The sequence below is a fragment of the Stenella coeruleoalba genome, assembly GCF_951394435.1.
Source record: "Stenella coeruleoalba genome assembly, chromosome: 21".
NCBI classification, from domain to species: domain Eukaryota; kingdom Metazoa; phylum Chordata; class Mammalia; order Artiodactyla; family Delphinidae; genus Stenella; species Stenella coeruleoalba.
In genome coordinates, this window is record NC_137167.1 from 20953361 (window position 1) to 20977779 (window position 24419).

The following is a 24419-nucleotide window of genomic DNA, read 5'->3' on the forward strand; positions in this document are numbered from 1 at the left end:
TTTAGGAGTACATAGCTTATGGTAATAGCCATGTAACTCCAATCTGAAATATACAATTGAGTCACTGACTTAAGATTTGTGATTTTAAGTGGGGACCCAAATATATACAAAGCACTGTAATATTTTAAAACTCCAGGTTTACTATTTTTATCAGCTTAATTTATCACAAGAATTTAATGCTTAGGGGAGATTTTTAAAAAATTAATTAATTTATTTATTTATTTTTGGCTGTGTTGGGTCTTCGTTTCTGTGCGAGGGCTTTCTCTAGTTGCGGCAAGCAGGGGCCACTCTTCATCACGGTGCACGGGCCTCTCACTATCGTGGCCTCTCTTGTTGCGGAGCACAGGCTCCAGACGCGCAGGCTCAGTAGTTGTGGCTCACGGGCCCAGTTGCTCTGCGACATGTGGGATCTTCCCAGACCAGGGCTGGAACCCGTGTCCCCTGCATTGGCAGGCAGATTCTCAACCACTGCGCCACCAGGGAAGCCCCAGGGTAGATTTTTAAGTCAAACAATTGAAGTTATTGACTATACCATTGTTACTGGAGGCCTATGAAAGTATCTTGTGGTAAACTGTAATTTAAATTTGAGGCATTTTCTTTTATAAATTGGCAAAATTTTTAGTTAACATTTAATAGAGGTAAGGAAGTATGATGAAATTTGGCTGTGATTCAAATTTTCTGTACTGAGTGCTCTGGATCAACTACTTAACCTCAAAATCATGAGCTTTATCAGCAGTAAAATGTATTGATACCACATACCTCACAGGATTGTGGGAAATATAGAGATTTAAAAAGAGCCTAGCACACTGTGTCACATGGTGCTATTTACAGAATTATCTTAGTTAAAACACAGTCTACAGTCTTCCAGAATAATTTACTATTTACTTAGAGTCTAAGATGGACCTTACAAGACTCCAAGATATGAGAATTTTGCTTGATGTTTAACCCTTTGATTCAAAGGTTACAATGTTTTCCTACCAGAATGAAATCATATAAATTATGAAAGCTCAGGATGATAAGAATAAACGACCAGGTAATTGATATAATCTTCACAGAAGTTGGCTGCATCCAAGCTTAAAAGAAAAAAGGTAGACTGAGTAGAAAAAGAGTAGAGAAGAAGGCTGAGGAGGGAGGGACACACAGAAAAGAATGTGATTTACTTGAAGGAGAAGAGGGTGTGTGTGGGGAGTGTTGTTTGAGATAAGGGGAAAGGAGGTACTTAAGATTCCACAGGGTGGAACCAGGTTTTGGAAGGTCAGATAGCAAGCAGAAGAATTTTTTCATTATCCCGTCAGCAGTTTGAAAACCACAACAACAAAAAACCAGGCACTGATGTTTGATCAGCAGGGAATTGACTGAGGCAAAAACAAATAAAAAATAAAACCTACCAGAGACAGAATTATAAAACTTGGGAAGCTGTGCAGATTTTCCTTCCACTGAGGTCAACCGTGAACTATCTGAGATTGTCCCCTGACCTCCCATCTGTGACACATTCCTCACTCAGGCAGTTATTTCTACTCTTTTCTATCTACAAATAATGCAGTGATCACTTCTTTCAGCAAACATTCTGGAAACAATGAAATCAGGCATCATCTTCTAATGAAACTATTGTATCTAACAGCTTAAGATTAAATGGTATGGCTAAGGAAGGAACACTATGAGGTTCTAGGGTAATGGCTTAGAGAAGAATCTCTTCCTGTGAAATTGTTACTGTATCCAGGATGTTCATGAAAAACGAAAAACAAACAAAAACTTATATAGTGAGTGCCTACCAGATAGTAGCCCCTTAAAAAGACCTTGGAGATGTAGCAAAGAACAAAATATCCACCCATCTACAGAGATTGAAACTCCTGAACAAAGTCCCTGGCTATTCAGTATTTTTTAGGAACGCATTAAAATGTAAATTAAGACTCCACCTCAGATCTGTCCTAACAGAGACTCTCAGGGTGGGGCGCAGAACTCTGTTTGAATGAAGCTGAGATGATTCTACTGCTCCCTGAAGTTTGACGACCACTGTCGTAGATTTATTATATGCATAGGATTTGAAACTTCACAGGTTTTCTACCTGATGGGGAGAGGGAGGGATTAAGGGAGTAGCTGAACAGACGAAAGCTCTTCAGTCTCCATTTTTCTAGCTATTTTCCCTGAAGGAAATACCTAGGATTACAAAGAAAGGTAAGTTTTTCTCTGAAGATCATTTCCTTAATCATGGTTTTCTTTAAATACCTAAACTTGATTTTAATATTTATGGAAGCTTTAAAAATATATATGCCATGGAATGGTATAAAAGGGTAAGTGAGAAAGCCAGGGCCAAAAAATAAATAAAATTGGGAAAAACAAGGATAGGTATGAATTTGGCACATAGATAAAATTATACTCATGAGACAAATTATTCTACTTTGCTTTCTCTTGGTTTCTGTAAAAATATGTAATCTCTATTCTCTGCTCCTGATTTCCCTTTGTGCTGGTTTGATTTAAAATATGTCTAAAAATATTATTAGGTAAAATAGATACAAAGAAAATGATTATGAATGGTAGGAAGGTATTTCAAGTTGGGCAGTTACAGAAAGGCCTCTCTGAGGAAGTGGTGTTTGAGCTGAGAACTGTAGGGAGGAAAGAAGGAGCTGGAATGGCAGAATCTTGAGAGAAAAGCATGGCCAGCTGGGGAAGCGGAAAGAGCACAGATAAATTTGTCGTAGTTGGAATGGACAATGAATGGTTGGAGGAAAGCAATAGGTGAGATTAAATGCGGGCAGGAGGCCAGACCATCTAGGACTGTTAGTCATTTGGACTGTATCCTAAATGCTATGGAAAGTTGTTAGAAATGATTAGAAACCTGATTTAGGTTTTAAATTAATATTCTGGTTGTTAAGCTGAGGAGTTGGAGACAGGAGTGGGACAGGGTTGAATATGACCTAGTTGAGATGATGAAATGATGGTGGCTTAAACTTAATGATGATATTTTAAAGTAAGTTGGGGGAAGGGAAGGCTTCTGAATATTGAAATCTGAATAATGTTATAGTTAGGTGGGATGCTTATTAGACTTAACTGCAAATGAGTTGGGAGTTCTGGGTCTGGGCAGAAGCTTAAATTGGAGAGTGGTACTTAAACTTTTGGAAGTAAATGTGATTACCTGGGAGACATTGGAACTAGAATAAGGCAAGGGACAAGAACTGACCCTGGAAGAACACCCAAACTTAGAGGTTCAAGAGGATTCCAAGCCAAAAAAGAATGCTGGGAAACAGACGAGTAACGTAGGAGGGATGTCATTTACATGATCTTGAATCCAAAGAGAAGAAACCATTCCACGAGGAGGGTCCTGGCCAACTATGTTGACTGCTGAGAGCTCAAGTAAGATAAAGCCAGGAGTGACTACTGGCTTTCTAAACTTCTTCATTTTTTGTAACTGATCAGTTTTTTTTTTTTTTCCAGTCTAGGACAAGTTCAGGGAGGCAAGACAAGAGAAGCCACAAGGGTTTGAAGGACCCAGCAAGAAAAAATTGAAGTAAAGTCAAATCCAAATGATACATAGAGAGAAAATATTTGCAATTTGTATAATAAGCAGATAATCTTTTCAGTGTATATCTTAAAATTAAGAAAAAAGACCAAAAACCTGGTAGGAAAAAACAGCTGAAAGGCTTAAACATGGTTCATAGAAAAAGAAATGAAAATGGCTCTTAAGCATATGAAAATAATAGCTTTATTAATAATAAAATAAATGCAAGCTATAAATAAGGATACAATTTCTCACTGACCAAGTGAAGTTTGACACCTTCTCAGGTTGTTTGAAATGCAAAATTACATGATCTTTGTTGTTGGGAATCTGGCAAAATGTACCAGAATTACAGGTGCATTACTATATTCATAATTAGAACTTTTAAGAAATATTAAAAATAAATATAACATTTTTATGAAGAACCTTTTCTGAATAATTCTCGAGACAAGTGGCATGGTTTTACAATTTTGCAAATCTCTTTAATTTCTCGTTTATATCTACTCCAGCATTCCATCTATTGCAGTGTTTTTTGTTTATAGTTTTTTAAAAAATATTTATTTATTTATTTTTGGCTGTGTTGGGTCTTCGTTTCTGTGCGAGGGCTTTCTCTAATTGCGGCAAGCGGGGGCCACTCTTCATCGCGGTGCGCGGGCCTCTCCCTGTCGCGGCCTCTCTTGTTGCGGACCACAGGCTCCAGACGCGCAGGCTCAGTAGTTGTGGCTCATGGGCCTAGTTGCTCCGCGGCATGTGGAATCTTCCCAGACCAGGGCTCGAACCCGTGTCCCCTGAATTGGCAGGCAGATTCTCAACCACTGTGCCACCAGGGAAGCCCAGCAGTGTTTTTTTTTTTTAATAAATATTTTTAATTTTATTTAATTTAAAATTTATTTTATTATTTTATTTTTGGCTGCCTTGGGTCTTTGTTGCTGTGCATGGGCTTTTCTATAGTGGAGGCGAGCAGGGGCTACTGTTCCTTGCGGTGCGCGCGCTTCTCATTGCAGTGGCTTCTCTTGTTGCAAAGCACAGGCTCTAGGCATACAGGCTTCCGTAGTTGCAGCACGCGGGCTCAGTAGTTGTGGCTTGCGAACTCTAGAGCGCAGGCTCAGTAGTTGTGGCGCATGGGCTTAGTTGCTCCGCGGCACGTGGGATCTTCCCGGACCAGGGCTCGAACCCATGTCCCCTGCATTGGCAGGCAGATTCTTAACCACTGCGCCACCAGGGAAGCCCTATTGCAATGTTATTTTAGTTGACGTACAGGAAGAAAATCTATCCTCACACGAATACATAGTTGGAAAAGGGGAGATCATTCTAATACCTTTTTCAGATAATTGTGTTTTTCTTTTTTTTGAAATCATATTAATGAACATTTGTCCTCTGTAACATTAAAATCCATTGATCTGTCTTATACTTTGAGTTCACTTTACCCTTGCATAATCTTGTAACATCATGCATTGGTCTTTTGGAAAACAATTGGTTCACCGAATTTGCAGATTTTCCAAATGTTGACACATTTCATTATGCAATAGCAAAAAAAACCCAGTTGTTAATATTGCTACCAATTTCATCAGAAAAGACCAAGTAGTGGGAAACTGTCAAGCTTAGAATAGTAGACACAAGTTTTCCAAAACTCTCATTTTTGCTTAAAAGCTCCAATTTTATCATTGGGAACTAATACACTCACTTGGTTTCCTTGAAATGACAGGGTCATTCTGTCAGTGTTTGAGAAAATGTCTTTCCAAATCACTACATCTGAATGACCACAGTTTGTCTCATTTGTTCTTTCTACTAAAAATGACCTATGAAAAAACGCCGCTAGTATGGCTTACAACTCAAACAATCATAGAAAATGCTTTTTTGTGAGACAACCATTGTTTTTCCATATGCAGCATAAATGCTTTACACATATTTTCCATCTTGTCACCCAGAATGCTAAGTCTTGTACTCAGGGTTGAGATTTAATACTTTACTATTGCATCAAGAAATAAGAAAACAGGCTTTTTTTTTTCTCTTTTAAACTGGGAGCATGGAAATAGGTAGAGATTTTAAAAATACAATAAATGACTATGGTGCTACTTCCTTGATTAATGGTAAGACACCAGCAGTTTTATCTACTATCAGTGCAAATGTCAACACGGTGAAAAGGCAAATCAAGTCTGCTGCTTTAATATGTACCCTAAAAAAATATGTGTCATCACGTATATAAGAGTAACAACTTCAGACATTTTTTTTGAAGTTTTGCATATCTTAAAAATTAAAAGAGGGTGAAGAGATTGATTGGTTGATGATCAAGTTTGGGTGGAATTGAGAGCGTGAGAGGCAGAAGAAGCTAATAAATCCAGAAATGGAAGTTTGGGAGTTCTGCGCTCTGGCAGGTCAATTCCTTTCAAGAGCTATTGTCAAAAGAACTGGCTAATGAGATGGACTGGGCAGATGTAAATTAGAGAATTTTGATCAATTAATACTCGGTGTTATGGTGTCACCCAACAACGGCTAGAGATGGGATTAAACAAGGAAACTAAGGCAATTCTTTATTGGGAAGGAGATTCCCAAATTCAGTAGGTAATACATTTTAAGAATATAATTAAAATGTTTCTAGTGAAAAGGTAGAATTGTTGCTCAAAGGTAATCAGAATTATCTGGATGTAAGAGATTATAGATCCCTTGTTCTGTTTCCTTAAAATCTGTATGTACATATGTATATCTGTGCATATGTACATATATATATACATGTATATATGAAAAAATATATGTATATGTACATATAAATGTGTGCAATTTCGCTTTACTATGTTTGAAAAGGTTTTATTTATTTGGGGGGGTTGTTTTATTTATTTATTTATTTTAAAATCTATTTTATTTATTTGTTTATTTGTTTTTTTTGGCTGCGTTGGGTCTTCCTTGCTGCGTGCGTGCTTTCTCTAGTTGCAGCGAGCCGCTGGCTACTCCTCGGTGCAGGGCGTGGGCTTCTCATTGCGTTGGCTTCTCCTCTTGAGAAGCATGGGCTCTAGGCACGCGGGCTTCCGTAGTTGTGGCTCGCGGGCTCTAGAGCGCAGGCTCAGTAGTTGTGGCGCACGGGCTTCGTTGCTCTGCGCCATGTGGGAACTTCCCGGACTAGGGTTTAAACCCTTGTCCCCTGCATTGGCAGGCGGATTCTTAACCACTGTGCCACTAGGGAAGCCCTATTTACTTTTTTAACGAACACCTTTTAATGGCCAAGTCTCTAGTGAGACGTGCTTTGGGCTTCGGGCGCAAACCTTGCCTTACGTCACTCAGGCGCACGCGCACTTAGGGAGTCCAAAAGGGCGCTTTTCTCATGTATGCGCACCTTGAAATCTGAAAGTAAGCCCTTCCTTAAACGTAGTAACCCGTTGCCTCACCTTTCTGTGGTTTAAGGAGGTATACAAGGAGGCCCTTGCTTTTTGGCTCGTGCAAGCACTGGGTGAGTGATTCCTTTAATTTGCGACCTGAGTGCCTGAGGCTAGGCTCTGCCTCTGCCTCCCCTTAGTCCCAGAAGCTCCTAAGTTCCTCTCATGCTCTTTGCAGCAGTGTGCCTTCTTTGAGCACCATTTTTTTTCTTTTCTTTTTTCTTTTTTTTAGGCCATGCCGCATGGCAGGTGGGATCTTAGTTCCCTGATCCGTGCCCCCTGCAGTGTAAGGGCTTAGTCTTAACCACTGGACCACCAGGGAAGTCCCTCTTTTTTTTTTAATGACTTGCAGGGAGGTGGCTTGCTGTGTTGTCACTTGTAAATAATTTTCAACCAATTGCTTGAAATTCTTAGGAAACTTGATCGTTCGTGTAACTCCTGTCTCCTTTCCCAAGCACGTGGCTGCCAAAGATTTGCTGGATTTGAGGAGTCCAGGATGCACTGAGCTGCTGACGCTTGACTGCGGACTGAGGTTAACAAGTGTATGCACTAGAACACTGCCACTCTTTTCCTTTTCAGAGTACGGGGAGGTGTATTCCACATCAGAAGCAGCCCAATTTTCAACTAGGGCCACCTGCCGGCATGTCCAAAAGGCTCCGCTCCCAGTTAGAGCAAGAAATCCCAGAAGATGCCCACTATGAGATACATCTGGAGCCACCACAGCGGTTCTGCCATGATGACCAAATCACGCTTTGTGACAAGTACTTCACGTCCCAGGAGCACAAGAATCACGTGGTATATGGAGTACAAGAGGCTGCTGAGAATTATAGGGTAAGCTTCATGCAGATCCCAGACCACTGTCATTCTGGCTGCCTCCTCTTATTTATTACTTTATTTATTTGGAGGACAGATATTCTGATCCTCCAAGACCATTCCCTTAGTTGATGTTTATCAAAGAATACTAGATAAGTACCATATTTAGACCTTCAACTTCAAGGCTAGGAAAACATTGTAGTCAGGGCTATTGGCCTTTCAGTTGTCTAAGGTTAGGAATCTATCTGTTGTAAAGCAATTACTTTACCTGGAATTCTGTGATATATTTCTCTGCAGAAGTTATTCCAGGAGATATTGAACACATTGAAGGAGAAACTTGAAGTAGCTAAAAGCATATTGGCTGATGAGCAAGAAAGAATGGTGATGATGCAGGTCAGTGCTTATCTTGATCCTTAGGGGGAAATTACCCATAATGTTGGATAGCAAATAATATAAACACAATCAAATGACAAAGCAGGAAAAACTACTTGAAATCCATAGGTAGGAAAAGTGTTAATTTCTTCACGTGTAAAAAGCTCTTAAAAGTCAATAAGCAGGGGACTTCCCTGGTGGTCCAGTGGTTAACGCTCCAGGCTCCCACTGTAGGGGGCATGGGTTCTAACCCTGATTGGGGAACTAAGATCCCACATGCCGCACAGCCAAAAAAAAAGTCAATGAGCAAAAGACTAGAAACTCCACAGAAAAATGATCAGACATGAGAGTTCACAGAAAAGAAAATGCAGATATCTTTTGAACATACTGAATTGGTCCATAAGCTCATGGTAAGAGAAATACAAATTAACTATATTAAATTTGTTAGTGAGATGGCATTTGCATCCCTTATTGGCAAAGACTGATAGCACAGTTTATAACAATGCCATAGGAGAATGAGCATCTTATGTACTTTTTTTGGTGGCCATGTAAATCCTGAAGCCATTTAAAGGGCAATTTAGGAATTACTATTCCAGGGTGGGGGGGGGTATAAATTAGGAGTTTGGGATTAACATATACAGTACTATATATAAAACAGATATATATATATTTAGATCTATAAATATACATATTTTATATATAGGGAGAAGAATCTGAGAAATACATGTGTAACTGAGTCACTTTGCTGTACACCTGAAACTAACACAACATTGTGTCAACTATACTTCAATAAAAAAAAAATAAAGAATTACTATTCAAATTGAGGAATCACCATCCATTATGCACATTTCACTTCTAATTTCAGACCCTCCCTTCATATGTAACTGTTCTGCTAGTTATACTAGATTCTCATCCAGTTGAGGATGGTAGGCATTTTTTTCAGCTCCAAGCACCATATATTAACAAATATTGGGGCCCCACTGTTTGCCAGGAGCTATGCTAGGTGCTGGGGATACAGTAGTGAAAAGAAAAACAAAACAAACAATCCTGGCCTTGTGCAATTGACATTCTAGTGGAGGTAAACAAGTAAAATGTGTAGTATGTTACATTGTTAAGTGCTGTACATTTTATTTAAAAAAACAGGAAAGAGTGATGAGATGTACTTTTAAACAAAGTGATCAGGACCTTGTCATTCCAAAATTGGTTTTGAGAAGACTCGAGGAGGTGAGGAAGTGAGCTGTGCAGTCATGGGAAGAATATTCTAGGCAGAGGGAAGGGCAAGTACAAAGCTCTCAAGACTGGTGTGTCCTTGGTTGGGGTTATGAAGGAAGTGGAGGCTAATAGGTGATGAGATCAGAAGGCCACATCTTATAAGGAAGTTGATTTTCTTTTCTTTTTTCTCTCTTTTTAAAAATTTATTATTTTTTAATGAAAAAAGGAAGCCAGTGGAAACTTTTGAACAGAGCAGTAATGTGATCTAACTTCCATTTTCGTAGGAATAGTCTAGCTGCTGAATGAGAATAAGACTGTAGGAGGGTGAGAGCACAGGTGGGGGGACCTGAAGGGGACTCTTTGCAATAGTCAAGGACAGGTAATGGTGAACTGCGGGGGAGGGGTGGTAGAAGTGGTGAGAATAGTCAGGTTCTTGATAAATCTTGACTCCACAGAGTCTCAGGAGGTTAAATATGGTCATTAAGCTGACTACTCCCAATGGATGTCTTTAGCTCAGACTTCCCGGTGGTGGGTTTTCATGTCCGACTTCCTGCCTAGCATCTCTCCTTGGATGGCTAACTGACTAATCAAAATTGACATATCCCACACTCAGCTGCTGATACCCTCCCCACTCTGGAGCCTATCCCTTCCGTACTTTTCCTTTCTATGTTTTGGCAACTGTATTCTTTGTCTAAAAACCTTAGAGTCACCTTTTGATTCCTCTTTTCTCACACCCCCTATCCAAAGCATCTCACACCCCCTATCCAAAGCAGCAAAAGCCATTGGTGCTGCCTTCCGGTTTTCCTGGTCTCCTTTTTGGTCACTGAGGTTGTAGAGATTCCTCAGTTTTCTAAGTCAATTAACATTTCTTCATCTGCATTTCATGTTCTAAGATAGTAGTGATATCTTGGCTGATGTTGACTCTGAAATTCTCTCTGTCCTTTGTATTATGTATCTGTTAGTTCTTCCCCTGTACTTTTATATTTCCTTGTCTTTATATTAAAATTATAGATGGAAAGTAACCATAGGTATTTATCTGTGGTGTTTAACCTGAATTCTGTCATCTATGGTGAAGGAAGAAGAACAGAATTTTAAAGCAATGATTGAGTCTGAATATAGGATAAGGTTCTGGTTGATGATTGAAGAAAACAAAGTGAACTTCCAGAGTCCACAAGGGTGTGGATTCAACCTGAACTTGAGAGAAGCCAGTCAGAACCAACTGATGGAGTTTGCCACAAAGCTAAAGGAGAAGTTCCAGGAAATACTACAGGTGAGATGTGAAACATGGCATCTTAACAATATTTGGGAAATGAGAGAAAGAAGAGCTGAACAGTATGTCAATTCTAGAATAAGACATCCACTGACAACCATGGATCTATTAAAAGAAGGGATATAGTCATCCAGCAATTCTATTTCTGATAATTTATCTCGCAAATATACTTACATGCATATAAAAAGACACGTGGGTAAGGAAGTGCGGTAAAATTATTTCAGTATAGAGCCGTGGCTTTGAGGTAGTCTTTGAAGCCAGATTGATGAGATTCGTATCTGGGTTCTGCAATTTACTAGCCTCTAGGTGACCTTAGACATGTTGCTTAACCTCTGACTTGGTTTCCTTAGCTGTAAAATGAGGATAATAGCCCTTAGTTCATAACATTGTTGTGAGGCTTCAGTGTGATAATCTACATAAAGCTCTTTAAATAGTGTTTGTATGTGTGTACATTATTGTGTAATGTAAGTATTAGGTGTTACTATAATATTTGTTGATAGGAAGAGAGTAGATACAACCTGTATCCATCACTGTTGGACTCATGAACTACATTGTACAGGACATACAATGGAATGCTCTTCAGCGTTTAGAAAAGATAACATGGCTCTATATGTATACATAAGGAATGCTCTCCAAGAGCATATTATTTATTAAGAAAAAAGCAAGCTGTCAGATCAGCAGTGGAGTATGATATCACTTGAGTTAAGAAAAAAATAACATGGAACATTCATGTATTTAACTAGGTGGAGCTTCTTTGCAAGGATAGAAAGGAAACTGGTATCCTTTTTGGTTTGATTATCTATTTTATTCTCATCAGTGAATTTAATTTTTAATTAAATTATAATAAGTCATAGTTTTAATTTAATGAAGGAAATAGGAAACTTCCTGAACAAAACTGCACAGCAAAAAAAAGTGATCTGTTTTAGGTCCAGGTTGTGAACTGATTAAGTAGACTATGTGGATACTGTCCACATCAACATAAATATATTGTGTCAAAGAATCAAGTTTCTCTTGAGGTGTCTTGCTTGACACAGACGAATATCCTGGCCTTGTCTAATTATTTCTGTTTCTGGGGTGGCAGGCAGTAAAGCAGGTTTTTAAAGAGATGGTTGAATTAGTGAATAAGAGAAATTGTCAGCTGTTGAATAGTAATAAGGATGCTTCTGCAGAGACTGAACTGTTTGGGGAGAGAGAACATGAGTAAACTGAGGGAGAGTGAAGTCAGGCTCTCTGAACAGATCTGCGGCCTCCAGAAGATCACCACAGAGCTGGAGAAGAAGTGTGGGCAATCTGCCTCAGCATTTCTCCAGGTAAGATTCTGGGAATAACCTTCACTACAGTATTTGAGAAATGAGAAGTGGACAGTACTTATTAGGGGCCAGTTCTAGAACACAGTACCCAGTGATCTTCAGTCATACGTGAAGGCTACCAAAAGCATTATGACTCATTATAAAATCATGGTATGTATAGAGCTGCTTCACTGATCAGTAGTAAATATGAATTGAGATGTCCTTTAATAAGGTAAATAATTGGTTAGTCAAATTATGATGTATCCCTACAATAGAATATTCTGCAACCATAAAAAAACGAGTAAAGCAGTTCTAAATGCACTAAAAGATTATCTTCAGGATATCTCATTAAGTGAAAAAAACATGCAGAAAACTTTTTGTTATTTAGAGAATATGTATAAGCGTATATGCTCATTAACATTCAGACAACCTCTGGCAAAATAAACACAAACATAGTAATCAGCAGTAACCTTGGGAAACAAGGGTGAGACTTACTTGTATAGTATTGTTTGTTTTTTAAACTGTTTTGATTCTTTGTAGTTTTTATTTTTTTATTTTTGGCCAGGCTGCGCAGCTTGTGGGATCTTAGTTCCCAACCAGGAACTGAACCCGGGCCCTTGGCAGTGAGAGTGCAGAGTCCTAACCACTGGACCCCCAGGGAATTGCCAGTATTGTGTATTTTAAATTTTGTTGAGTAACATGCATTACTATTTTCAAAAAGTAAATTTTTATCTTTTGAAGACTGTTTATATCCTTCTGCCAAGCCCACATTTGCAATATGAGTACTTTGAGAAGCCCCTGCACATAAACCCTTAGGTTCTGTTCTAGAGCCATGCGTAGTTCCAGACAGTGCAGATAGGTGTGACCGAGTTATGTTCAGTTCCTGACCTGGTTCCAGCCACTATCCCCAGCTTAGCAGGCTCAATTCTTTTCTTTTTTGTTTGTTTGTTTTTTAATAACTAATGAGTTTATTATTGTTTTAAATGAATGACTAAAGAGCAATTTCTAAATCTTTCCAACTTTATATTCCAAGAAGATAAACAGCAAGACAGCCCCATTGCAGAAATGCCCCGGGGTCCTCAATCAATCACAAGGCCCTGGAGTCCGGGAGCCTCTGTTTCAGGGGCTGAAGAACAGGGCAGCCGGCAACCCCAGGGTCTGGGTGCCCCACCATGCCCGTGGCTCCCACCCCTGCCACTGCCAGGCCCCCCCAGCCCCTCCCCACAGGGGGCTTCCTTCTGGGCCTACTGGGCCCGCCACCCCCAGGTCCTGAACCCACTGCCTCTCAGGAGTCTCCGAGGGCGCCCTGCCCCTCCACCGGCCGCCCCTGGGTTCCCACCCGCCCAGGAACACCCACGCCCCAACACCCACAGGGGACAGAAGCACTTGCGGCCACACAAAGGCCCATTCCCACACCCAGCGTGGGTCAGTGGCCCCGTCCCGTGCGCCCCTGGGTCCCCTCCTTCCTGCATCTGCCCAAGGCCTGAGTGGGTCACCACAGGGCTGGCTGGGGCCCAGGGTGTCCCAGATGTACCCCCGCCCTGCCACCCAGGGCTCAGCAGGCCCCTCTTCGGGGAACAAAGCCCACCCTTCCCACAGGTGGACACTCCCGGGGCAGGGACCCCCAGAGCCTGCCCCCCCACCCCACGAGGCTATGCCTGTCTCTGTGGCTGCAGGAAGCCCAGGCGGAGGACGCGGGGCAGCAGGCTCAATTCCTGCCAGCCCCAGGACAGAAAGCAAATAGACGGGCAGAATTTGAATGTGGAGCATTGTGAATTTGAGGTATAGAAGATTAAATCCCTTGGGAATATAACAGTGATTTCAAGCATTTTTCTGACTTTTCCTATTCAGTGTCGAACTTTGGTATCTGAGAATTAGCACCATGAGGCTGAAGAAATTACATGGAAATCGAGTTTCATTATTATAAGAGAAAATACTTTCATGAGCACAATTCACAAAAGGCTTGGCTTAAATACCTGCTAGTAATTTTGTCTCTTTTCACCCCGTAGAATGCAAGATATTCTTTGGAAAGGTAAGTTATTCATTTTGGAAACACTTAGGTCAGATTGACAATCTGATTTGTGAGCACACAGGGGTTAGAGATGTTGGGGTGCGGATAGCAAGGCCATGTAATGAGATCCATCCTCTGGATGGAGGGGCCTGCGGTCTACACAGGTAACTGAGATTGTCCTTTCTTTAACAGGAGTGAGTCACTACTGCTTCAGTGTCTAGAGCCCGCCCGAATCACAGACCTGAGTTTATGCCAAATAACAGGAATGAGCAAAATGCTAGAAGTGCTGCAAAGTGAGTTGACACACATCCATGATCACAGGACACTTTACATTTGTATTTGAGGATAAAATGAACATCCTACCATAAGTGAAATTCCAGATAGCTTAAGGATTTAAAACTACTCTATTTGCAAATATTTCTCTCCTGTGGTTTATATTTTCATTTGCCTAATAGTGTCTTTTGAAGAGCAGAAGTTTTAGATTTTGAAGTTACCTTTTTCTTTTTTAAATGGTGTGTGCTTTTTGTGTCCTAAGAAATCTTTTTTTACCCCAACAAAGATTTCTTTCTAGAATTTTTACAGTTTTAGTTTTTGCATTTAGGTCTATTGTTCATTTAAAGTTTTGTGTTCATTTAAAGTTGTTTTTTGGCTGCACTGTGTGGCATGCAGAATCTTAGTGCCCTGACCAGGGATCGAACCAGTGGAAGCACAGGGTCTTAACCACTGGACTGCCAGTGGGACCCCTAAAGTTATATTTATGTACGATTCGAGATATGGTACAACTCCCCTCCTCTTTTAGTACATGTATGTATCCAGTTGTTCCAACATCATTTGTTAAAAATCCGTGGGCACATATGAGCAGATCTATGTCAAGTCTAATAGGTCCATTGATCATTCTATCTATCCTTTTGCTAATACCACGTTGGCTTGATTGATTACTCTACAAAAAGTCTTAAAATTGGGCACTGTGAGTTCTTCAGATTTGTTCCTTCAAAAATAATTTTGGGTACTCTAAATTCTTCACATAAATTTTAAAATGAGCTTGTTGGCATCTACAAAAAACCTGCTGGGGTTTTGATTGGTATTACACTGAATCTATAGAACAATTTAGGGATATGGTGGTATATCTCCCTTTATTTAGGTCATCTTTGATTTCTCTCAACATAGTTTTCAGCTAATATTGTACATATTTAATTAGATACCTAAGTATTTTTTAGTTCTATTCATGGAATTAAATATCAACTTCTAATTGAAATTTTATTTATTTCTAGTTTATCGATGGTATATAGAAATATTCGTGCATATTGATTGACATTGTATCTTACAACTGTGCTAAACTGATTTATTAGATCTAGTGACTTTTATAGATTTTGAGGGGATTCTCTACAAAGATATTCAAGTAATCTATAAATATAGACTTTTTTTTTCTTCCTTTCTGTAAGCCTTTTCTGTATTCTTCTTACCTTTTGCACTTACTAGTGCCTTCAATATGATGAATAGGAGTGGTGAGAATCATCTACCTTCTTCCTGATCTTAGGAAGAAAGAAAGCATTGTTTTTCACCTTTAAGTTTAACGTTAGCTGTAGGTTTTTCATAGTTGCCTTTTGTCAAGTTGAGGAAGTTCCCTGTCTACTCCTGATTCACTAAAACTTTGTATCATGAACAGATGTTGAATTTATTAGATGCTTTTTTCTGTATCTACCAAAATATTTATTTTTTTCCTTTATATATTGATATGGTGAATTATATTTGCTTCATATGTTGAACCACCCTTTCATTCCCAAGATAAACTCTTGGTAATAATGTTTTAGCCATTTTACATATTGCCAGATTCAATGTAGTAATGGTTTTTAAAGAATTTTTGCATTTATGCTAATGAGACATTTTTCTGTAGCTTTCTTGTAATCCATTGGCACTTTATTTAATACATTTTATTTCTATTTCTAGATAAGGTATTTAGTTCTTTGTCAAATCCACTTAGTCTTGCTTTCTTTAGTTTCCTATATTCTGTAGATACTTTTAAGTTTTTCTTTTTTTTTTTAAGCATAGTAAGCAAAAATTATTGTAGAGTTTGCCTGGCAATTCCAGTATGTAAAATTCTTCAGATTTTTTAAAAATAAATTTATTCATTTATTATTTTTGGCTGCATTGGGTCTTCGTTGCTGCAAGCGGGGGCTACTCTTTGTTGTAGTGCACTGGCTTCTCATTGCAGTGGCTTCTTTTGTTGCAGAGCACAGGCTCTAGGCATGCAGGCTTCAGTAGTTGTAGCATGTGGGCTTAGTAGTTGTGGCTCACAGGCTCTAGAGCGCAGGCTCAGTCGTTGTGGCACACGGGCTTAGTTGCTCCGTGGTGTGTGGGATCTTCCCAGACTAGGGATCAAACCCATGTCCCCTGCAATGGCAGGCGGATTCTTAACCACTGCGCCACCAGGGAAGTCCTTCAGATTTATTTCTGCTAGTCTCACTCAGTAGTACTTTTTTACTTTGAGTGTGGGGTTAATGATTTTTTTAATAGTAAGCTTTCCTTTTTTCCTTAAATATTATTTTTAGAAGTTCTTTGAGGACAGAAATGAAGGTGTACATACTTCTAGAGAAAATTTGCATTTATTTCTGCCAGTCTTCTGGAAATACTAGGAGCCTGGGACAAGTTGAAATTTAAAATTCAAGGCTTGTGGCTTTTAAGACCACTTTAATAATGATATGAATTAAGTGCAGAGATTTAAGTTCATTTGCCCATAAAACTTGCTGCTGGATTAGATGTTAAAGAAAGAAATCAAGGACTACTACAGGTTTATGGCTTGACCAACTATAAAGCAATAAATGTTCTACTGGAAAGTAGAAACTGGGAAGGGATAGATTTGGAGTTCCATTTTGGATGGAGTATGTTTGAAATTTCTGCGTTTTGTTCAACTGGTATTTGTCAACTTTTTTATGGAGTAAGTCATGAACATATAGAAGATATTTAAAACTGAGGCTATATAAAGGCACTTAGGGGAAAAGAATACAAGTAGTGAAAAGTAAGACCCAGGACCAATCCCTGAGAAATCAGAATATTTAAAAGTTGAACAGAAAGAAATGAGAAGGAACAGTTAGCGATATGAAGGCACATACCACTTTCATTCACATATAAGAAATCACAGTGAGCGTTCTTGATCTCAGCTTGATTTTTCTGGAGGATTCTCCCAGGATTTCTGGCCTCTGATATGTTCTCTTTTGATTTACTCAATATTAAGGGCCTGCTGGCAGCAGTTTCTAAGTATCTGTCACATCTTGGTGATATTTAAGATGAAGAAAGCAGTTCAGTCACAGGATAGAGCCATGAATTAACTGCTCTATTAGAAGACTTAATGTTTCTGGCTGTTCCAGGCTTGGAGAAGATCTTTAGGGACTAGAGTTGGGTCTCAGGTGATACTGGGCTAGGACTGAGTATCAGGTCATTTTTATAGCCTGGCAGAATTCCTTTCTGTTTTGAGAGGTATTTCTAAACCTCTCCGTAGTTCATTATTCATTGTTTTGTTCTTCTTCCTCAGATAGATTTCATTTTAATCTCCTTCCATTATCTTATTGACTTTGTTCCTTTGTGATGTCCATTTCTTTTTTTTTTTCTTTTTTGGCATTGGAAGCATGGGAGTCATAACCACTAGGCCACCAGGAAATTCCCCCATTTCTTGAAACAGCTTAGGGGTCCCTTTATCTGCTTACTTTTTTTTTTTTTTTTGCGGTACGCGGGCCTCTCACTGTTGCGGCCCCTCCTGCTGCGGAGCACAGGCTCCGGACGCGCAGGCTCAGTGGCCATGGCTCATGGGCCCAGCCGCTCCGCGGCATGTGGGATCTTCCCGGACCGGGGCACGAACCCGTGTCCCCTGCATCGGCAGGCGGACTCTCAACCACTGCGCCACCAGGGAAGCCCGGGTCCCTTTATCTGTGCTCTCCTAGATTGCATCTCCCATATCTGTGCCTGAGACCCATGCCCACTCATGAGGAAGCCCCTGCATGTTAGAAATCATCAGTCTCTGGCACTGACAAGCCCCTAGGTTAACTAAATTTCTTTCTCCCTGCAGGACCTATAACTTTGGACCCTAAGACAGCTCATCCCTGTCTGGTCTTATCTGAGGATCTGAGAAGTGTGAGACTCAGAAATGTGCAGCAGGATGTACCCAGTCACCCAGAGAGATTTGACTTCAGCGCCACTGTGTTGGGTGTGGAGAGCTTCACCTCAGGGCGGCACTACTGGGAGGTGGATGTGGAAAAGGCAACACAGTGGCAGCTGGGCGTACACGGAAGCTCTGCCAGCAGAAGTGCTTCCGGAGATAAGGTCTTATTCACAGGATCCATTATGGGAACTGATTATACTTTCTGGGCTTTTCCCCCTTTAAAAAGGGTTTCCTGGAGAGAGCAAATGCACAGAGTTGGAGTTTTCCTGGACTATGAGTATGGCCAGATATCCTTCTATGATGTGACAAAGAGATCCCTCATCTATAATTTCTCTGATCTCGCCTTCCAAGGAGCTCTCAGGCCTGTATTTTCTCTTTGTATTTCAAATGGAGGCATGAATTCAGACTCTCTGAGCATCTGCCTCCCTCACGTTTCTTCTTGTAATGGTACTTTTAGCCCTCAACCTTCTTTGGTGTGAAATCTAAGACCACAAGAGGCCAGAATATTACAAGCATGACTTTATATAAATTATTTTACAAAGTAATCCAATAAAAGATTTTTAGCACTTGAGTTGGAACCCAGGTTAACACCCCAGAGCCTTTGCATTCATGTGGCTTTCAACACGCATTTCGTGGAAGAGGTTACATTTAACCTGAATCATGGATGATAATAACTGAAGGGCTCCACGTTAATTAGAACAGCAAATGCCTATGCAGCATAAGATTGGGAAATTAGAGACGGAAATAGTCTGGGATCCTTAAGACTAGGTTAAGGACTCTAGAGATTTCTGAAAACAGAATTGGGTATAATCAAGACTTTAGATTTGAGGCTATCATCAGAGTGACATGTAGAATGGAGACATCCTATTCCTGACATTGTCAAGACTTCTAACATCACTCCAAATAGAGGACAACTTAAGTTCCCTGGATACTTTATCTCAGTGGGGAGGAGGTGTTGCAGAAAATGTATTTTAAAAATATTTCAAGTATCCAACTTCTCTCTTACAAGGAAAACTAGATTTCTTAAAAGAAGCCTGATAGTTCACTGCTTTGAAAAACTATTACATTAAGTAATGTTGTAGTGGTGTCTTGTATTTGCCTTCAACTTTCTCTATTTGATAATCAACTGAAAATTTTTTGCTAGAGCCTTGTTCAGGGGTGGTCATACAATGCTGAAAAGACAACAAAAATATTTATTAGAGGGACTTTTAATGAAAGGTTTATCATAGTGTATCTCCCTTTATGTTTTTAACAACCTATAAGTGTGTATTGATCTTTATTGTTCAAATGTAGAAGCTGAGGCTCAGAGGTGATTTAATTTTCCTAAAGTCACATAGCTGTTAAGTATCTAGTAAGTGACAAGGGTAAAGAATTAAACCTGGATCATCATTTTAAAAGCAAGCTCTGTCTCAAATTTGTAAAAAATGTAAGCCTGGAAAAAGTCATTGCATATCTTCACATCAAATCACAAGACTTAAGGGGAAAGTAGCCCTGATCTGAGAAGTGGGGTTTAGCTCAGGTGAGTGAGCTGGAAGTTAGATGATCATTTGAAACATTGAGATTTAGAACTCAGAGCAATGGTTCTCAAAGCCCTTCCCAATTTCCTGTGGGAAAGATGACGATTTACTTTATAGGGAAATGTGAGAATTTAATAATAATTGTATATATGAGTCTAAATCTTCACCTTCATCTTACCTCAAATTTCTCCTGCCTCCACAACTTTGACTCTTAAGAACTATTTTTCCAAACTTAGAAACCAAGAGAGAATGCAGCATGTCCTACCAATGTCAGTCTGAGACATTGTCTAACCAACACAAAAAGATTATTTAAATTATTTAGGAAAATGCATCTGCAATTGACTTTGGTAGTTATTAGCTGATGAGAACCCAGACACTGAAGTTACATGTTAACTCGAAGAATTATCTGGTAGAAAAGAAATCCTTAAAGGTTTTGGTTTTATTACCATCTAGAGTATTAACCAGTTTTGGATCTACCCTAAGCAATTTTATTTAAACTGCTTCTCATTTCTCTTGCAACAGACTTTACTCTCTAACTGGTTCCCTAACTAATTACTGAGTTGAGCAAAATCTTTGACATATCACTGTCAATATTTGTATGAGGATCATGAATTTTAGCCTTTGAAAATAATACTTTAGCACAGCCTACTGACCCTCTGAATAAATGGATGCCTAGTGTATCCTTCCACCAGTCACAGAGACTTTGCACATACACTTCCCTGACTTCAGTCACCACTCTCCCCTTTTTCACTAATTCAGCTTAAGTGTTGCTCCTCAAAGCAGCCCTCCTTGACAAACTTAACAAGGGAGAATCCTGGGACATCATTGCACCAGTTACAGCTTCTTTTATGCAAAGCACAGTTGCAATTTTGTATTTATTTGGACGATTCTTTGATTGCCTTTCCCACTAGACTAAATTCCATGAGAGTAAGGACTGTGCTTGTTTCCGTTCATTGTTTTATCTTGTGTTAAACAGTCCTTAGCCCATAAATTCTCAAATACATATTGAAAGTGAGGAAAAAGCAGTAAGTAGTGTTGTATATTATGGAGCTGGGTGGGTGATGGTTATTGGGTAAAGTCTTGAAAGGGAGGTGCACCCATGTCAAAATGAAAAGGTCAGTAAATAAATTCAGGTGAACTGGTGGTTTAGTTTGTTAGGGCAGCCATAACGAAGTACCACAAACGGGGTGGCTTAAGCAACAGAAATGCCTTTTTTCATAGTTCTGAAGGGTAGAAATGAAGGTGTTCGCAGGGCCGTTTCCTTCTGAAGATGGTTGCATGCCTCTCTCCTAGCTTCTGGTGGTTTGCTGGAAATCTTTGTTCTTTGTTTTTTTTGTTTTTTGTTTTTTTGCGGTACGCGGGCCTCTCACTGTTGTGTCCTCTCCCGTTGTGGAGCAGTCTCCGGACGCGTAGGCTCAGCAGCCATGGCTCACGGATCTTCCCGGACTGGGGCACGAACCCGTGTCCCCTGCATCGGCAGGCGGACTCTCGACCACTGCGCCACCAGGGAAGTCCTGTTCTTTGTCTTATCGATACATCACTCCCTTCTCTGTTTCTGTCTTCACTTGGTGTCCTCCCTGTGTCTCTGTCTCTACACATGGCCTTTTTAAAAATAAATAAGGGCATCAGTCACATTGGGTTCGGGGCCCACCCTACAGCATGGGTTCATTTTAACTTAATAGTGACCCTATTTCCAGATAAGGTTGCATCTGAGGTACGGGGAGTTAGGATTCTTGGCGGGGGCATGGGGGGTGGTGGGGGATGACACAATTTAACCCATAGCAGACGGGTTAGTATGAAAAGAGTTTTTCACATACAGCAGCAGGTCTGCAGATTCTGTGTATCCTGTAAGCACCTGAGGATTTCTTTTTAAATCATCACCCCTTACCCCCTATCACCCTTTACCCCCCCACATACTAATGACATCAAGATCTCTGGTACTGGAATCCAGGAATCACTTTTCCAAAACCCCGTGGGTGATTTACAACATGGAGCCAAGATTAAGAAGAAAGTAAACGCAAACAGAGAACTGGTTTGGGCAGTGACTCCAGCCTTTTGTGTGGCTTGTAATTTTAAGTCTTAAAAGGTTAAGATGTGTGGTGATAGTGCTGGGGATGTGGGCTTTTAGGTCAAAGATTAAGGTGAGCCTTGGATGCCTTCTTTAGTAATGAGTAAACGTGTGGTTCATATGACTGGGGCTGCCGGTCAGCGGGCTGTCTTAGAAGATTGTTGATTGGGTAAAAGGTATAATTGGAGGTCACTTTAAGAAACTGTGTCTTGGATAACTGGGCTAAGTAAGACCTAGGAACTCTTAGGTCATTGGAGGAGCCTCCAGTGTTTTAGAACATGGAGGATTATCCCACCACACTGGGGACACATCTCTACCCTTAGAACACTTTGCATATGATAAATGTACCTTGGGCAAAACACTTAAGTAAAAAAATCTGGTTCCATTCTGTAGTTGTAACTCGAAATGACTTCTTTACACCTTTGTAGAATACTTCAGTTGTGAGATTCTTTAGAGCTGAACTGCTAACACATTTCTGGGTTAAGAATTAAGCCCATACCAGTCTAGACCTGCGACCTTCCCCTGAGAGTCAGGACAGTCTGCCTGAAATAATCTGGGGGCTAAAAGAAGAAAAGGCCTCACTGCCGTTAATTTTTTTGATTTTGGATAAAGAAAAGGAATTCGGATAGAGGAGATAATGAATTCATAGAGAATGCGCAAGTGATCTGAAACTTTGATTTCTTGGAGTCCCTGATTAGAATGTGATAAATGCCATCAGTGGTAAACTGAAGTTAAAAAGCACATGGATGGGGAATGGAAAAAATTGGAGAAGCTTGCATTTTAGGTCCTGACAAATTGGAAAGTATACAACAGAATGGGACATTTGCCTTGAAGAGAGTGAAGTGTGAGATTAGAAACTTACCCCCAAGTGAGAGGAATTATCTGCAACAGTAAATGAATGTGGTAGGGTGACAAAAGCGTTGTTGAATTTAAATATTACATATTAAAATTTAAGTTTGTACATATACTATCTGCAAGATAAGCTTCCAAATGCTTTATATGCATTACCTCATTTGATTCTTCTAAGAGATAGATGTTTTTTATTTTACTGAATCAAAAATACACTAAAAAACCACCAAACAGTGATACAAACTCTTGAAAAACGAAGCTATTCATTTCTTTCCACCCAGATTATATATCCCTAAAGTTATTCAGTGAGATCTGAGGTTGACTGGAAGGGAAGGTGAGGGAAGTTGAGGCCTAGTAAAGATGAAAGTGAAATTCACATTTCTCCAAAGAAGCAGTCAGTGGAGACAATGTAAAATTATTTTCATGAAATGTATTTATGTATTTGTATACTATTTTGAAACCTTATGTGAGTAAGCTTTTTTTCCCCTAAATGAGTACTTTTAATGAGCTTTGTGTTCATCCTAATGAAATCAGCTAAAGATTACCCTGTATTTGTGTTTCTTGTTTTCGATAGGAGAACTATGTGGTGATTCCAGATGCTGGTGGGTTTTCTATTTGAAAAAGGGAGCGGTCTAAGGGTACCGGCTGCAGTCTCCTTAACTCTTTGTGTGGCCTGTGACATTTCTAAAGCTAAAAGCTATTCCTATGTTTGATGTTGAGATTCAGAACTTCACACATGAGAGGATTTCAGTCCAGGGACTATAAATGTGAATTTCCTCTGAGAATATACTGTCCTTATCTTCATCATGGAGTTACATGGCTTGTTATGGAGGGAAAGGCAGGGATACTAGTTTCCTGGGTCTAGAGTGATTTGGGGAACTGGAGGAGGTGTGTGACATACCAGCCTCTTTTCAAAAACTTACAAAAAATACATGTGAATATCCATCAAATGTCTTCTCCGGGACTTCCCTGGTGGCACAGTGGTTAAGAATCCATCTGCCAATGCAGGGAACACAGGTTCGATCCCTGGTCTGGGAAGATCCTACATGCTGTGGAGCAACTAAGCCCGTGCACCACAACTACTGAGCCTGTGCTCTAGAGCCTGCGAGCCACAACTACTGAGCCCACGTGCCACAGCTACTGAAGCCCACGTGCCTAGAGCCCATGCTCCACAAGAGAAGCCACCGCAACGAGAAGCCTGAGCATCGCAATGAAGAGTAGCCCCCACTATCCCCAACTAGAGAAAGCCTGTGCGCAGCAGTGAAGACCCAATGCAGCCAAAGAAATAAAATAAATTTATTTTTAAAAATGTCTTCCCCACCCCCAGTCAGAGCCAACTACATTCCCAAATGTGCCAACCTCTGTGGCATCCCATGTTTTATGTGAGCTTCACAGTTTCACTTTGTCTCAACTTACTTTGGAAATCATTGACACCTTTATTTTGCTCCCATTCTATGTTCAGTCTATCAGCAAGTACTGTTAACTCTACCTTCAATATATATCCCAACTCAAACTTTTTACTATCTTCCCTCTTACCATACTAGTCTAAACTTTCTTGTTTAGACTGCGTGGTAGCCTACTAAGTGTAGCTTTCATTCTTGCCTTCCTCTGTCTACCCTCCACAAAGAACCTTCCCTGAACATTATCTAATCCTCTTTCATTCTCTTACCTCTCACTCTACAGTATTTCCTTTATAGCATCGATCATTACCTGAATTAATAGTATTTAACTTATCTGTCTTCCCTCTCTGGAAATGTAAACTACGTCATGGCGAGGGCTTTGAATAAATGGTGAAAAAGACAACCAACAAATATTTATTAAGTGATCCCTGTACACTAGGTATTTGACGTGAGAAAACAAAACACAGATCGCTGACATCAGTGAGTGGATGAGAGTCTGACTTTAGAGCTTTGGAGTACAATTTTGTCTAAAGGAACTCTAAGAATTATTTTCTGTTCGTTTGCTTGTTTTTATTTTTTGTAAAGATGACAGCTCCTAACAAAA

General features: G+C 40.0%; 1 protein-coding gene across 1 annotated transcript; it reads left to right on the top strand.

Annotated features, from left to right (window-relative positions):
* The first annotated feature begins 1965 nt into the window (after positions 1-1965).
* TRIML2 (tripartite motif family like 2) lies at positions 1966-19865 on the top strand. Its single transcript, XM_079909413.1, is given in 9 exon segments — positions 1966-2175; positions 7441-7692; positions 7972-8067; positions 10334-10528; positions 11610-11683; positions 11685-11838; positions 13827-13849; positions 14021-14121; positions 17889-19865. Coding segments are annotated over 8 exon segments (1404 nt in total). The 5' UTR covers positions 1966-2175; positions 7441-7503; the 3' UTR covers positions 18461-19865.
* The last annotated feature ends 4554 nt before the right edge of the window (positions 19866-24419 follow it).